Source organism: Micromesistius poutassou (genome assembly GCF_964030765.1).
Source record: "Micromesistius poutassou genome assembly, chromosome: 13".
Classification (NCBI taxonomy): domain Eukaryota; kingdom Metazoa; phylum Chordata; class Actinopteri; order Gadiformes; family Gadidae; genus Micromesistius; species Micromesistius poutassou.
Window position 1 is genome coordinate 5,720,214 of NC_140283.1, and position 13,685 is coordinate 5,733,898.

At 43.3% G+C, this 13,685-nt stretch overlaps 1 protein-coding gene across 1 annotated transcript in view; it reads right to left on the reverse strand.

Moving 5' to 3' along the window:
• tmtc2b (transmembrane O-mannosyltransferase targeting cadherins 2b) overlaps positions 1 to 8,793 on the reverse strand; it is a 67,152-nt gene extending 58,359 nt beyond the window's left edge. The window contains exon 1 of the mRNA XM_084476805.1: positions 8,603 to 8,793. Within this exon, the coding sequence (XP_084332931.1) occupies positions 8,603 to 8,685 (83 nt within the window). The 5' untranslated portion in view covers positions 8,686 to 8,793. The remainder of the gene's footprint in view (positions 1 to 8,602) is intronic.
• Between the last annotated feature and the right edge of the window lie 4,892 nt (positions 8,794 to 13,685).

Below are 13,685 nucleotides of genomic sequence, written 5' to 3' on the forward strand. Positions count from 1 at the left end.
TCCAGGAGCAAAACAGTATGTTGTAGATACAGAATGGGCTGTTTTGGTCGATGCACAAGTTTATAACCAATCTACCAAACTCTCAGCATTTTAAAAAGGTATTTGATATTCAGTTTTACTTGCAATTGCAATCACCGTATGAGGAAATATTTTCTAATTTTGTATTGCTCCAAAACGTTTGAGAAATGCAATGAAGAAGAAATGGAAGAGAAAACATTGTGTTTTGTGGTATTTGTTCCCATGGGTTTAATCAAGTCTCCGAAAGGTAAGCCTATATCAATAACGGCATCAAACACAGCCGTTTTCCACTGTTCCAACAGCATTCCATTTCCTGACCAGTTCTCTCTTGGATTAGATATTTATTTTTCTTGAGAGCACATTTATGAAGTCTCATTATTCTGTCAATGGAGCTGACAGCACCTCTCTTGAGCTCTGTAAACCTTGGGGGCCGGCAAGGAAAAACAGTTGGGCGCACTTCTCCGAAGCAAAACTTCCTGTCCGACCAAAATAAACCTCGGCTTAGTGTGTGTGGCTGTCGGTGTGTGTGTGAGTGTCCCTCTCTGTTTAAGGGGGGGACCTCTGGCAAGACGTCAACAGGGGAAAGTGTTACTGCTATGAAGGTCACACATGAGGGTAATGATCAGGCCCAGAAGCACCGGGGGTCCAAAATCAAAGCTCTAAAACATCATGATCCTATCACTCTCTCATTGGTGTGGTTGCCTTCATCACGAACGAACAAACGAAAGAGAGAGACACACCGAGACAGAGCGAGAGAGAGAAAGAGAGAGAGAAACGAGAGAGTCCTGGCTGCATCTGTGAAATCCAATACAAGCCAAGCTGTTCTCCATCTGCAGAAGTGTCAGACCTGTCACCCTCCTGGAGCCATGACAAGCAGAATTAGAAGCAGTCAATTTACACCAAACGTGATTGGATTTAGTGTAACGCTAATGTGGCATTCTGCGCTCCCTAACACCCAGCCTAATGCACAAGCAGAGCAGACGAACTGGAACAAAATGACTTTTCTAGATGCATTTTCTGCATAATCATCCTGTTTAACAACGTGGAGCTAGAAAGAACGGAGCAGAGGGGGAACGGTAGCACGCCGCCAGCTCTAATAGCAATGACTTAACCTACAAACATCTACAGTTTCATACCTTCATATCCCACACCAGCGCAAAGAAAAGGCCCCCCAAGGCAGGGATTACAGCACTGGAGCGGCTCCAGCGGCGCCCCTCTCAGTAGAGCTGTTTGCCTTGAAGCCTGTGGCCACTTCCAAGTGTGTTTTATAATGTTATAGTGTGTGTGTGTGTGTGTGTGTGTGTGTGTGTGTGTGTGTGTGTGTGTGTGTGTGTGTGTGTGTGTGTGTGTGTGTGTGTGTGTGTGTGTGTGTGTGTGTGTGTGTGTCTCAACAGGGAGACATATTGTTCACTCGACTTAACTATTTAGTTTAGTCGTGAACACCAGGAACTAAACTGAACCCATTGATCTCCGGTCACTGAATCACAAAGAACGATGCCTTTGAGCAAACGCTCCTCATTAAATCACCCACAATAATGTATAATGTGTTCAAAAAAGGCCAACATTTCATTGCTGCATGATAGGCCTTGCCTCATACATAAAGGGAAAAAGCATACGACTAGTTTACACAAGGGTAGGATTAGTTATGGACCAAGACAATTATTCTGAAGAATTCCACTCAATGTGTGTGCAGACTCATGGCAGATGGTGCACTGAATCCATCTTCTATTCTGGCGGGGCATGGACTGAGGATATCATTATTCCACACCCTAAACAACCATAAGACAGCAGGTCATGTTGGCATATCCATAATACAATACAGTTTCTGTTTGCCCACATTACCCCCAATGCTCTTCCCGTTGCCATAGTCCAGCATGCCACCCAGAGCACGTACCCCCAGAATGATCATCTGACCCCATTAGCTGTGACAGGTTGGTCCGTAAAGCTGGACTGTTTTTTTTTTTTTTGCCCTGCTCAAAAAACATTGAACACTGGGGTCTGGCCTCTTTCTCAGAGGCCAAAACAACCACAGCTTAATTCCCCTACTATTCAGAGACAAACAGCCTTGTTCATGTGGTTCATTTCAGTGAATGGACCACACAAACCCTTCCTCCAATGGACAAAGCCGGTTCCTCAACGAGCCAACTGGTGTCATAACCTGATTAGAGAGAGCCAGGGTTCCCGGTCAGAGACCAAGGCCACAGAGCAGCCAAGGCCCTGACTGAAAAAGGCCAGACTATAGCCTTCTGCTTGAATATCGGGGGACAGGGCTTTGCTTCTAATGGCTTGGGCTTCTCTGCTTACCACACCACTTACTCACCCCCTCGTACCCAAAGCGCTGGTAATCCCATTAATATGAAGAGGAGCTCCATAAAGCTGCTGAGACCGGCCAGGCCACTGCTTAAGATCCATCATTAGCCCCAGAAACCCAAGCCCTTGTCTAGACCCATAAAGGACTTAGGCCTGACAGAATCAAACCATGGGAGACCCGTGTCTAATCTCATCATAGGTAGATGGCCCACAACAAACATTGAGCGAGGTGCAGCACTCTGTGGTCAACAGCCCATTTACATGCACAGAAAACGTGATGCATGGACTCCCTTGACTTCAGGGCTTCCAATGCTTTCAACACAATATTGAGTATGATTATTTGTGAATGTTTTCCAAAGCAATACTGACCACAAAATTCATTCACCAGCAGCAAATCTTTTCTAGTCATGTTTATTTCCACATAGGCAGATGGGGTCTTGTGAGCGTGACTATCTGTACCGTTAAGGTGGTCACATGATGCCTTTGTAGGGATATGTTGCTTGCAGTTAATTACATTTCCTAGCGAGAAGATGACCGATAGGGTCTTAAAATAGGGCGGTATGAGGAAGAAAAAATTAATCAACCAATTACTAATCAGCATTCTAAAAATATAAACTCCAATGCTTCAACCAGCATGATGCAGCTGACCTGACATCTATGTGAGTCTCCACACAGTATGTGGGTGATTAGCAGTGCTGATTAGCGCAGCTTTGAGCCAGCTCCCCCTGGCCAGGCCGTGTACAACAGGCTCTTTCATCAAACAGTGAGCATTGTGGCACGCCAGGCCCGAGTGTCATAGCATACCACACATGACGGAAATGTCACGAGTAAAAGAAAAGGCAAACCGACCTATCTAATTTCAACTCCTTAAAACGAACAATCTCCATCTGACCATTTGGATATCAACTAAGCCATCTCTGATAGTTTTATGGAAGAAAGTAGAGAGCATAATGTATATATATATCATGTATCTAAGAAACATTAGTCGAGACACCATCTGGATCATAGCGGTTCTGGGTATCTGATGACACCCGACACACATGCATGTTGTAATTATCAGCTTGTGTTGGACAGGGAGCTGCACTCACACATACAATTAAAAATTAATGCAGATATGGACATGGGCCTTGTACATTACTTCCCATGTCAAATATGTGTTGATATTGACATAAATACAGTATGTAAAAATCTATATTGCAGTACGTTTTAGATAGCAAACAAGATTCAAAAGGACTACATATATTGGAATATTACAATATGTATTCACATATTGTTAGAGGCATCTTAAAATCACAAGATGCCTTCAAAATCACAAGATGCTTTTGTTTCCTTTCAAATACTTTAGTTTCCAAGACTCCTGGTCCATCTTAATTTGTCTTGGTGTATAATGTCAAGACAATACAGCTATAAATGCAGACAGTATTCATGAATGTTGCAGATCTTGTAGAGAGTACTGTATCATCCACTAGAGTTGCTTGGAGAATTATATTGCATGGTTTTACTATGATACTTGTATATAAAGATACTGCCAAAGTCGTATTTTCACAATGTTTGAGGTTTCACCATAAAGATCATCATAACAAACCAAATGTATCTTAAAAGATGGAATTTGCGAAGCGCTGCCAAGTGTTGCCATGGTGCAGATTTTATTGTAGCTGATAAACTAGTGGCCCAGCTGAGATGTGCAAAAGGAGATGGCTGAATAGCAAACATATGGTATGGCGGTTCTTTAAATGCAAACCCAATTCCTACTGGACTTTTTTTTAATATGCAGCCATTTCTGAAATTCCATATATGTCTTCACCACAGGGAATGTGGTGAAATGACAAGACAAGAGTGTTAAGGATGTGTAATTCAGTCTTGAGATTTCCTTGATTCTCAGTCTGGGCTTGATGATGATTATAAATAAAAGAATACGTACACAACATACCTCAGCTGTTTCCCAGTAACCCAGATCTGAACTCCCTTTATCTGGGACTCAGCAATATATTACTTTTCCTTTTCGGTGAAGGCAAGCAGCATGCAAACATATCTAAACCCCCTCATTATTATTATTTTTAGATATTTTCTCCTACCAGCCTAGTTTATCTCCCCAATGTGGTGACGGTGCAACGAACATCCAGTTTGAATAATCCCAACACACTCAACACCCCCAACCACTGGTATAATAATGGCTTGGAAGCAATAACATTCTCTCAGGTTAAATATAACCAAGACTTTGTATCATAAATATCACATAGTAGTGATATAATAACAAGGGGTAGGGTTAGGCACGGATTGCTGAAATAAGCAATAGACGTCAGCAGGAACGTTGGATGATTGATTGTATAGATGTATGTGACAACATATTTCTTAGAGCGGTAACCAGGTAACAATTAGAGCGCAGTGCTTGTCATTAATTAATTATCATTTGTTGTATAGTATTATATTGTTGTTCATTTGCCTTTACTTTTCCATTATACTGTATGTGAAAGATAGTCAAACAAAATAATAATGACTTTTTTTTTTTCATTAGTACTTACAAGTACTTACAAGTGCTTGTTGTTCTTACTCAAAAGAAAAATGTCTCCGCCAAAAAAGGGCATCTTCTGCCAATACGTTTAATGTGGTCTAATGTGATGTGATGTCTGCATCCAGGCAACACGACAAACACACGCACAACACCCAGCCTTTATTTCCATCTCAAACCATGCTAACCAAGCTACAGGAGCAGAAGCCCTGAAATGCATCCCAAACAACACCATCTGGGAGGAAGCCACCGTATGATCGCACTTCAGAGAGCCGTTAGCGGGAGAGAGAGAGTGGCAGAAAATGGCAGGCAGAGAGAGATAGAGAGAGAGTAAGCGGGAAGAGCAGAGAGAGAGAGAAATCGAGACAGAAAAAGAGAGTGGTGGAGAGAGGCAGAGAGAGAGAGGGAGAAGGAGAAGCCATGGCTAGTGTGCCTTTCTGTGGGTCTGCAGCTGAAGAGGAGGCGGTAATTACAGGGCAGGAGCGTATAGCGAGGCCGGGTGGAACGGGAGCTCCTCGACTACTAGGTTACCGCCCTGGGGCTCTCACTGTTACCACAAGGCCGGCAGGCTTCTGCAGGGCAGCCTCGGAGAAGCTGCAGGCCCATCAGGGGTCAAGCTGTACCAGAGCTGAGGTCAGCTCATCATGCAACTTCAAATCAGGCCAATGAGGCTGACCCATGGCTATTTGTAGCCATGGATACACACATAACCTGGTGGAATATTATGCAATCTAAAGTACTTATTACAGGTTCTGTCACGGCTACACCACCATAAAAGTCCTGATATTGTAGCCAGATCAACTTAGTTAATTGACTATATAAAATGTTCAATTTTTTATTCTACTACTATGACATGACATGGGTAAACAGCTTCAAGTCTCTGACATACGTCATGCTGACCATATTAGTAGTAACTATAATATAAGAGTTCAACAGCTTCTGTTGAACCTCTGACTCAGAACAAACACGTAAAAACAGGGGAATTCAAGATCATTTGAAAGTCGTAAATATCACAGATCAATACCAATCAAGTGAACCGAGGTATCCCTGTCGTACCGTCTCGTATTGACAGTCAAGAGGCTCTTCCCCAGGTTTGTGGCTGATTGGACAGACATTTCATCACTGACATTTATCTCTGCTCTCCCGTTCCTTTCCACAGGTCTGCCTTCAGATTATGGCAGCAGATAGAAACGGCAGTGACGTACGAGTCCTATTTTCCAGCAGCGGTGTCAGGGCTGGCTGTGCTAATGATGAGTGGTCCTTGGGGAGGGACTAGAAAGGTTCTGTGCGGTGATTTAGCACCACAGAGCAGACTACTGCTCAAGGCTGCCATGTGGATCTAAGGACACGTCAGGATTGACTTCAAGGTCAGACGGCGGCTCTGCCCGGGATTTCTTTATGCACCTTATGAACTTTAAATGTTTTTATTTTTATTGAAGTCTGTTTCTACCTCGCCCTGACCATAACCTCCTCACGCCCTCTGCTTACCATGTGGAGAATGTGCAAAGTTTACTCAAATCAATGAGTAACTGGTAAGCACGCCGTCTGCTTGATAAGAGGTGCATTATAAAGATAGCTTTGGGAAAGACCTGACACATGCACAACACACAAGGGCCCCATTTCAAAACAAAATACAGTCATACTCAACCCCGCCCAGAGAGACAATTCAACAGGGATTGTTGGATTTAAAGTTTGAATAAGACCGGCTCGCAATGCAGCTGAACACTCTGTAGTCTTAGGAAGCTTTCGCATAACCTGCAGGACTTGCGCACGCGCACACACACACACACACACACACACACACACACACACACACACACACACACACACACACACACACACACACACACACACACACACACACACACACACACACACACACACACACACACACACCATTTTCCCATCACTAAGCCACAAGCAAGCCATTTCAGTATCTCCGGTTCACACATTATTTTCATATTGCTCTTGTTGGGGGTCTCTCTTCCTCCACCTCAGATGAAGTGAGGTGGGTCTCTCTCTTGTGGGTCTCTCTTCCTCCACCTCAAATGAAGAACCAGAGGGGTAGCAGAGAGTGCTGCTAATGGCAAACACACACACACCCACCCGCAGTGCCTAAAATACATAATAGACAGCCTCTAATGGAAAACATGTTTGGAGTCATATACCCAGCAGGGCTGCTTTTCTGTGAGGGCCTATTTGAAAAACTTTAGCCATCAAGTCATTTCCTTTCGGCCAGGGCGCTTCATAAAAAATCCTGGTCCAATTCCTGTGTGGTATGACTGCAAATAATAAATTTTTCAAATATTTCAAATATACATCATAGCAATAATCAATAGAGGGGATGACAATAATATTTGTATTGTTCATGCATTGCCATGGAAACAATGAAGTTATTCTAAAATATACAAAAATGTAAAAAAAAAAAAAAAATGTAAAAAGAAAAATTAACTGCGTAGCTGACGTTGGCGTTCATCGACGGAGGAACTCCTCACCAACATCTCCACGACGGACTCACAGAGCCTGAAGCAGCAGAACCTCTCAGCCCTCCCTCTGAAGAAACTCCCTGGCAGTCGTATGGAGAAATGCCCTCATCCATCGCTCATGCGGAAGCCCTATCTCCTCATCAAAGCACAAAGTGCAGAGCCGTAGCCACCCAACCACGAATAACGTCCAAACCGCCTTGGGGAATACGGTACGTATTAGAGTGCTGTAGTCTTTACTCGGCATGGCTGCTACCGTTATGGTGTTATGTGTTCAGGTTAATATACCAACGCTATGGTGGTAACACCAAGTATACCAACTGTATTTATTTCAAACGTTTTGACTTAATTGTCCGAATAATTGTGCTAATACATAAACAGGGACCAACATCGATATCGCAATATCTCTGAACATCAGAAATAAGGAGGTTAGTCAGTTATTGTTTCCTTATTAATCAAAGACAGTAAGCGTTAGTAGCCTATTGAAGTGAAGCCAGCAAATCAACCATCAGAGGGCTCGTTTGTGATTTTAGAGCCCCATTACCCAGTGATCACTAATTATCAAATGGGAGGTTGGTGCTGCCCATGTGGGCTCCTAATATTGATGCTTTGTTCTGACTTGTTGTTGTTTCGTAGAGAGTGGAAGCACTACCATCTCCATGTGTCATTAGTCAAATGGGAACTTCAAGAGGCTACGTCTGGAAACTTTGTCTCTTGAGGTATTTTCCTCGGAGACTAATTATTTAATTTATGACTTAAACTGTACTAGGAACACAGTCTCAAAAGACGAGGTGTCTTTATCTTGGGAAGATTAGATAAAGACAGAAGAATAGAGCTGACGGCATGCACGTTCGAGAGAAAAAAAAAAACCGCAATAGACGTGTATTGAGGCTTTTCTACAATAAAATGGCAATAACAGAATTGGTTTAGTACCACGGTCTATGATAAAGGATAGCTCATTGGAACGGCTCCGTTTTGATTACGCTGGCACCACTTTACGTATCGCCAGTCGGCGCTAGAAGCCGCCGGGTGCGTGAGCAGCACCGTGCTCGAGCCGTCCTCCGGGTCCTCGTCCCACCGCAGCCGGCACAACACGAGTCAACCTACCGCCTAATGCCACCACCACTTTGTTTTGGTTTCTTTTAAGTTTGACACCGTCACGCAACGGATGAATAACTACATACAGCGGCCGTTCACTTCGTACTACAGACAAACAGTGTGGTGTGTGATACAGTAAAGAGGACGAGGTGCTCAAGTTGTTTGGTGTCATTCATTCAAGTACCTGTCATCGTAGCAGAAATCGGCACCCAGAGTGTTGACATAAAGGAGCACAGCCACAACGCCGCACACCAATTCTGCAATCATTTCTCCCGCAAGAACACAGAACAAAAAAGGTTAAAAACGGGCAGAACACCCGACGAAATCAATTCCGCTGTTTTCTTTCAGTCCTCGTCTTTGTCAAGGTATTTATGTGAAAACAGTCCGATGTCCCATCCTTCCGAAGTGTAGTAAGTGGATAATCCATGGGTTCATCTTCTAACCCATTTTGGGCGCGATCGAGATATCGTCCATCCGACTGTAACGGGACAAACAGCCAGCATTCACTGAATCTCTGACAGCTTTTGCACGCCTTTACCAGGGAAACAGCCGTCTGATGCATAGCAGTCCACAGATAACCGTCGTGATTGAGCCGCATGTGGCTAGGTCTTGGCGCATGCGCACTGATTCAGCTCCCGACTGAATAAAGGGATGCTGGACTCCAAACACCCTCATCAATTAGGAAACCCAGTATTTTACGCTTTGCCTTGATTTATCTTTAACCAATTTTATTTATTGTTGATTCTTTATTTGTGTTTACTACTTCATGAAATCTAAGAGAGGTGAAAACAATGGTCATGATGAGTTGCAATATTTCTGTCTCGGACTGCTCTTAATCCAGATCAGGTAAAAAAATAAAAGAGGGCTTCTTTGATCCGATTTATTTCGAATACAAAAGCCGACTACCCAGCTATCAATCTACTTATATAATGTAATTATTGATGAGAGTAGATTGCACAATTCCAGTGGACGAATTATGGGTTTAACATATTCAAAACAAATACATACTACAGTGCATGAATTCAATTGGAGTGTGTTATTGGTGTTAAAGTAGTTTTGAAAAGCCAGCGTTTCATAGCCTGATTCCATAGTATAAAACAGTCTCTGAAAAGATGGAAGGATCCTCTCCTGGTGTAAGATGAGTGGTCCTGAGATCCGACAGGATGAGAGTGAACGGTCCCACGTTAGGTGACCACTAGAGGGCTCGCGAGGTTAGGGTTACAGTGCAGCGTTTTACACAATAGCCTTATTCTATGCCGAAATAACGTTCTACCAATTATGCAGGGAACTTAATATAAATAATAAATATAGGAATAGCATGTCCCACTCTTTTATTTATTCTATTGACTAGCAGTAATTGCTGACGTATTACGCCAATGTAACTATTTAGGAGACAACATCATGAAATGATGATGTCATCTATTACTGGCATTTCTAAGAGCAATCACGTAAACCCACAATTTTGTCTGATGTTATAACAAATCGATTCATAATAAATTTTATAATGGAATATCCATAAATGCCATTTCTGTGCACACACACACACACACACACACACAAACACACACTAATACATACACACAAATATGGCATTCAACATTACTAATGATAATGCAAGATAGAAAATGGTTGGTCAATATTTAGTTTATATTACTGTTTACTGTATTTAAATGACATGTAGTTCATGTTAATATATTATTTATCTGTCAATGTCTGTTACAAATTACCATTTTTGAAATCAATCAACAAATAAAGTTATTTTGAATGAGAGAGAGAGAGAGACTATAGTAAAGGAAAACAGATAATGAGCATGGGTAGACAGTAAGTTGCTGTTGGCTGTTGGCTGTGAGTGACAGAGCAGTGAGACCTCCCTGAAGCTCTATAAGATCCTGAGAAATTACAGGGAGCAAATGATTTAAGGGCTCTTATATAATTACACTCTCAGGCCCCAATCCCTTCTGTATGGAAGAAACGTGAGCGGTTGAGCCCAGAGTGAGGCACCGCCAGAGACCCTGCACTTGCTTTGAATAATGGAGACACAGGATATTCATCAACAGAGAAATAAATGAGAACATTCTGACAGGAAATCTTCTAACACCTGAAAAGCGGTTCAACTTCTGCTCAATTCCGACCCCACCGCTGAGAAAGCGTCGGTATTCCTATAACCGTTTCCGAGCCGACAATATACAAATAAATGTACTGCGGCTGGAGACTTGCTGCTTCAGCCATTACTATAATATAAGCCTTGTAGTGTTATTCCTCCTCACCGCAATCCATTCTGGTTCTTCTGCAGCCCTAGCCTCGTAGTTTACATTATCTGGCTGTCACAGGACGGCTCGTGCTCCAAAGGCCCCATCTCTTTGGCATGGCGGAGCAGCAAGAATTGACGATCTAGCACCATTAAGGAGAAGGACAGGGCTCCTGCTTGGTCAGCATGAGGCTCAAAGTAACACACATTCATTAGATTTAACGGCGCTACAGAGAAGGGGCTCTGGTGATGGATACGTCGAGCACAGATGCAAGTGGAAGCCTCTGTTCATCAAGCAAGCATCAGTGACATTTCCATTAATATTACTCGCAGTTCCTTTCTCCATTAGGGCGCAAGGCTGTGCACACGGCAGCATTATTAATTGTGATTGCATCTAAGGGCCTAAAGGCATGATTGACCATGTTGCATGAGAATTATACCACTGTCTGGACTAATGCATTGCTTGCTACCCTCCTTGCCACGACTGAAAGTACTTAGGAAAGGTTGTGAATTATGAGTTATACTTTATGCATTTATATTTCGCTCAATCTCTTCGTCTCCCACTCTCCATCCCAGATAAGCCCACTGGCACACACATTGCATTCACAAATGTAGTGTTTAGCAATACCATAACCTAATAGGCTGTCTATGAAGTAACATAAGACAACATTCCTCATTTAAAAAGAAAGCCCAGGTAGGTGAGTGATTACTGAAATATGATTTTCATCACCTTTACAATTAACTCATCAGCCGTGAGGAACACACAACCCCACGTTAATTAGCTTACATTATATTGTTTACCACTCTTTCATATCTTGAGTCCATGATTATGCTTTGAATTAACAAGATATATCATGCTTTGAACCTTGCCCCATGCTGATTTAGGCATGGCATGAATACATTTTGTTCACCGTTCCGCATGTGGGACAGCATTGTTCACAGGGAAGATACAAGCTTGTGTACAGTTGAATGGGACTTGATTTATGATGTGCTTTCGATGTATTGAGCGTATAAGCTTGTTTTCGGCTTCTCGAGTGATTTGTGTGCTATTGATAATCAAATGTCTATCATAGTAAGTTTCCGTTCAGCGTTCATAGTGTGAGAGGGTTTTTTCCCTCACAGCTCTTCATCACATCCCAATATCTTGTAATTGTGTAATTTCTCCACGAATACCTGCACACACACACACACACACACACACACACACACACACACACACACACACACACACACACACACAAAGAATGGTACAATTGTCAATAGCCTGTAAAATACTTCTGGTACACCACAAAGAGCAAAGCGCAATCCAGCATCAATTGTCTCCTTATTATAAGATATTATTAACATTCCCAATGTGATCTTGAACAGCTTCTGGTATTTTTAAATGGCACTAATGTGGAAAGAGCAGTAGGAGCTTTCTAAATAGAGAACAATACATTCTTCAACTCAAGCCCAGCAACCTCAGTTTAACCAAGTCTCATCTGTTCATGCTATGCAGACATAGACATTCTTAAGGAATGCTGTGGCTTTCATGGATACCATTTTCCCTCTCAAGCAGCCCCAGGAAGGGGTTGGTAAGTGCAGCCGATCAGGGGGTGAGTGTGGCGGTAATGGTGGCTGTGGTGGTGGCACTCCTCCCCGCATGACTACCAGCACAGCGCCGTCCCACCAGCCCCACATCTGGGTCCTTTTCAGCCCAGCAAGAAGCACTCTGCCACTGTGCTCATCTGAATAATGCAGTTATCCGGACTGGAGTGAGGTCTCTCCATGGATGAATCAACGTTCTTCACTGTGGAGACAATTGGCTGAAACCACCCATTATTCCTCCTCCGACTCGTGTCAGAGGGGATCAGTTACCGGGAGTTGCCTGGGAGTTGATGGCCAGCTTCACATTTCAGGGCATGCAGATGCTCTGTGGTTTCCTTTTGAATTTGATTTATTCTGACACAATGCGATTCAAACTTTCAAAATACAAGCGTTTCTTTGCCAAGCCTACCATGACTTACTAGCCTTTGATAACCTTCTATAGATATAAGTGGTTTTTATTATAATTCATTTTTAAAGTTTGTAAATTTGATTTTAGACAATCTCCATACCCCATACCAAACACCAAGAGACTTTAAACTACAACTTATTAGGAAAACCAAAACATATCGAAGACATTAGAATCGATGAGAATGCTAGTGTCACCTATACCCAGTGAGCTACATATTGTGTTTGTATTTTAGCTTGAGGATATGATTGACTGAGGTTGCGCTTGATTCCTGTTCTTTCATCTATGCTCTTGTGTGAGTGAATGTTGCAGTCCTTTTTATATGAGCACCATACTTACAGCTGGCCTTAATTTGAAACACTTGGTAAGACGCCTGAATACCTCTGATTACAATCCCACATGATTCTTACTCATTTGTTTGGCCGGGTCTCTAATGGGGAGAAGCCTGTCAAGTGATGGTTTGATCGCTAAAGCTCTGATCGCCTTGGCCTGCAACCCTCTCCTCCTCTTCTCCTGTTCCTCCTCCTCTTCTCCTGGACCTCCTCCTCTACTCCTGGACCTCCTCCTCTACTCCTGGACCTCCTCCTCTACTCCTGGACCTCCTCCTCTACTTCTGGATCTCCTCCTCTACTCCTGGACCTCCTCCTCTACTCCTGGACCTCCTCCTCTACTCCTGGACCTCCTCTACTCCTGGTCCTCCTCCTCTACTTCTGGACCTTCTCCTCTACTGCTGGACCTCCTCTACTCCTGGACCTCCTCCTCTACTCCTGGTCCTCCTCCTCTACTTCTGGACCTTCTCCTCTACTCCTGGACCTCCTCCTCTACTCCTGGTCCTCCTCCTCTACTTCTGGACCTTCTCCTCTACTGCTGGACCTCCTCTCCTCCCGGAGTCCCTCATCTCCTCCTGTACCTCCACTTTCCTGCATGCTAGTACTAACCTCATGTAGGACAAGGCCATGAAATAAGCCCCCATCAAAGAATGGTGATTCCATGTGCAGCGATTTATATTTTATGGAAATAAGGTTA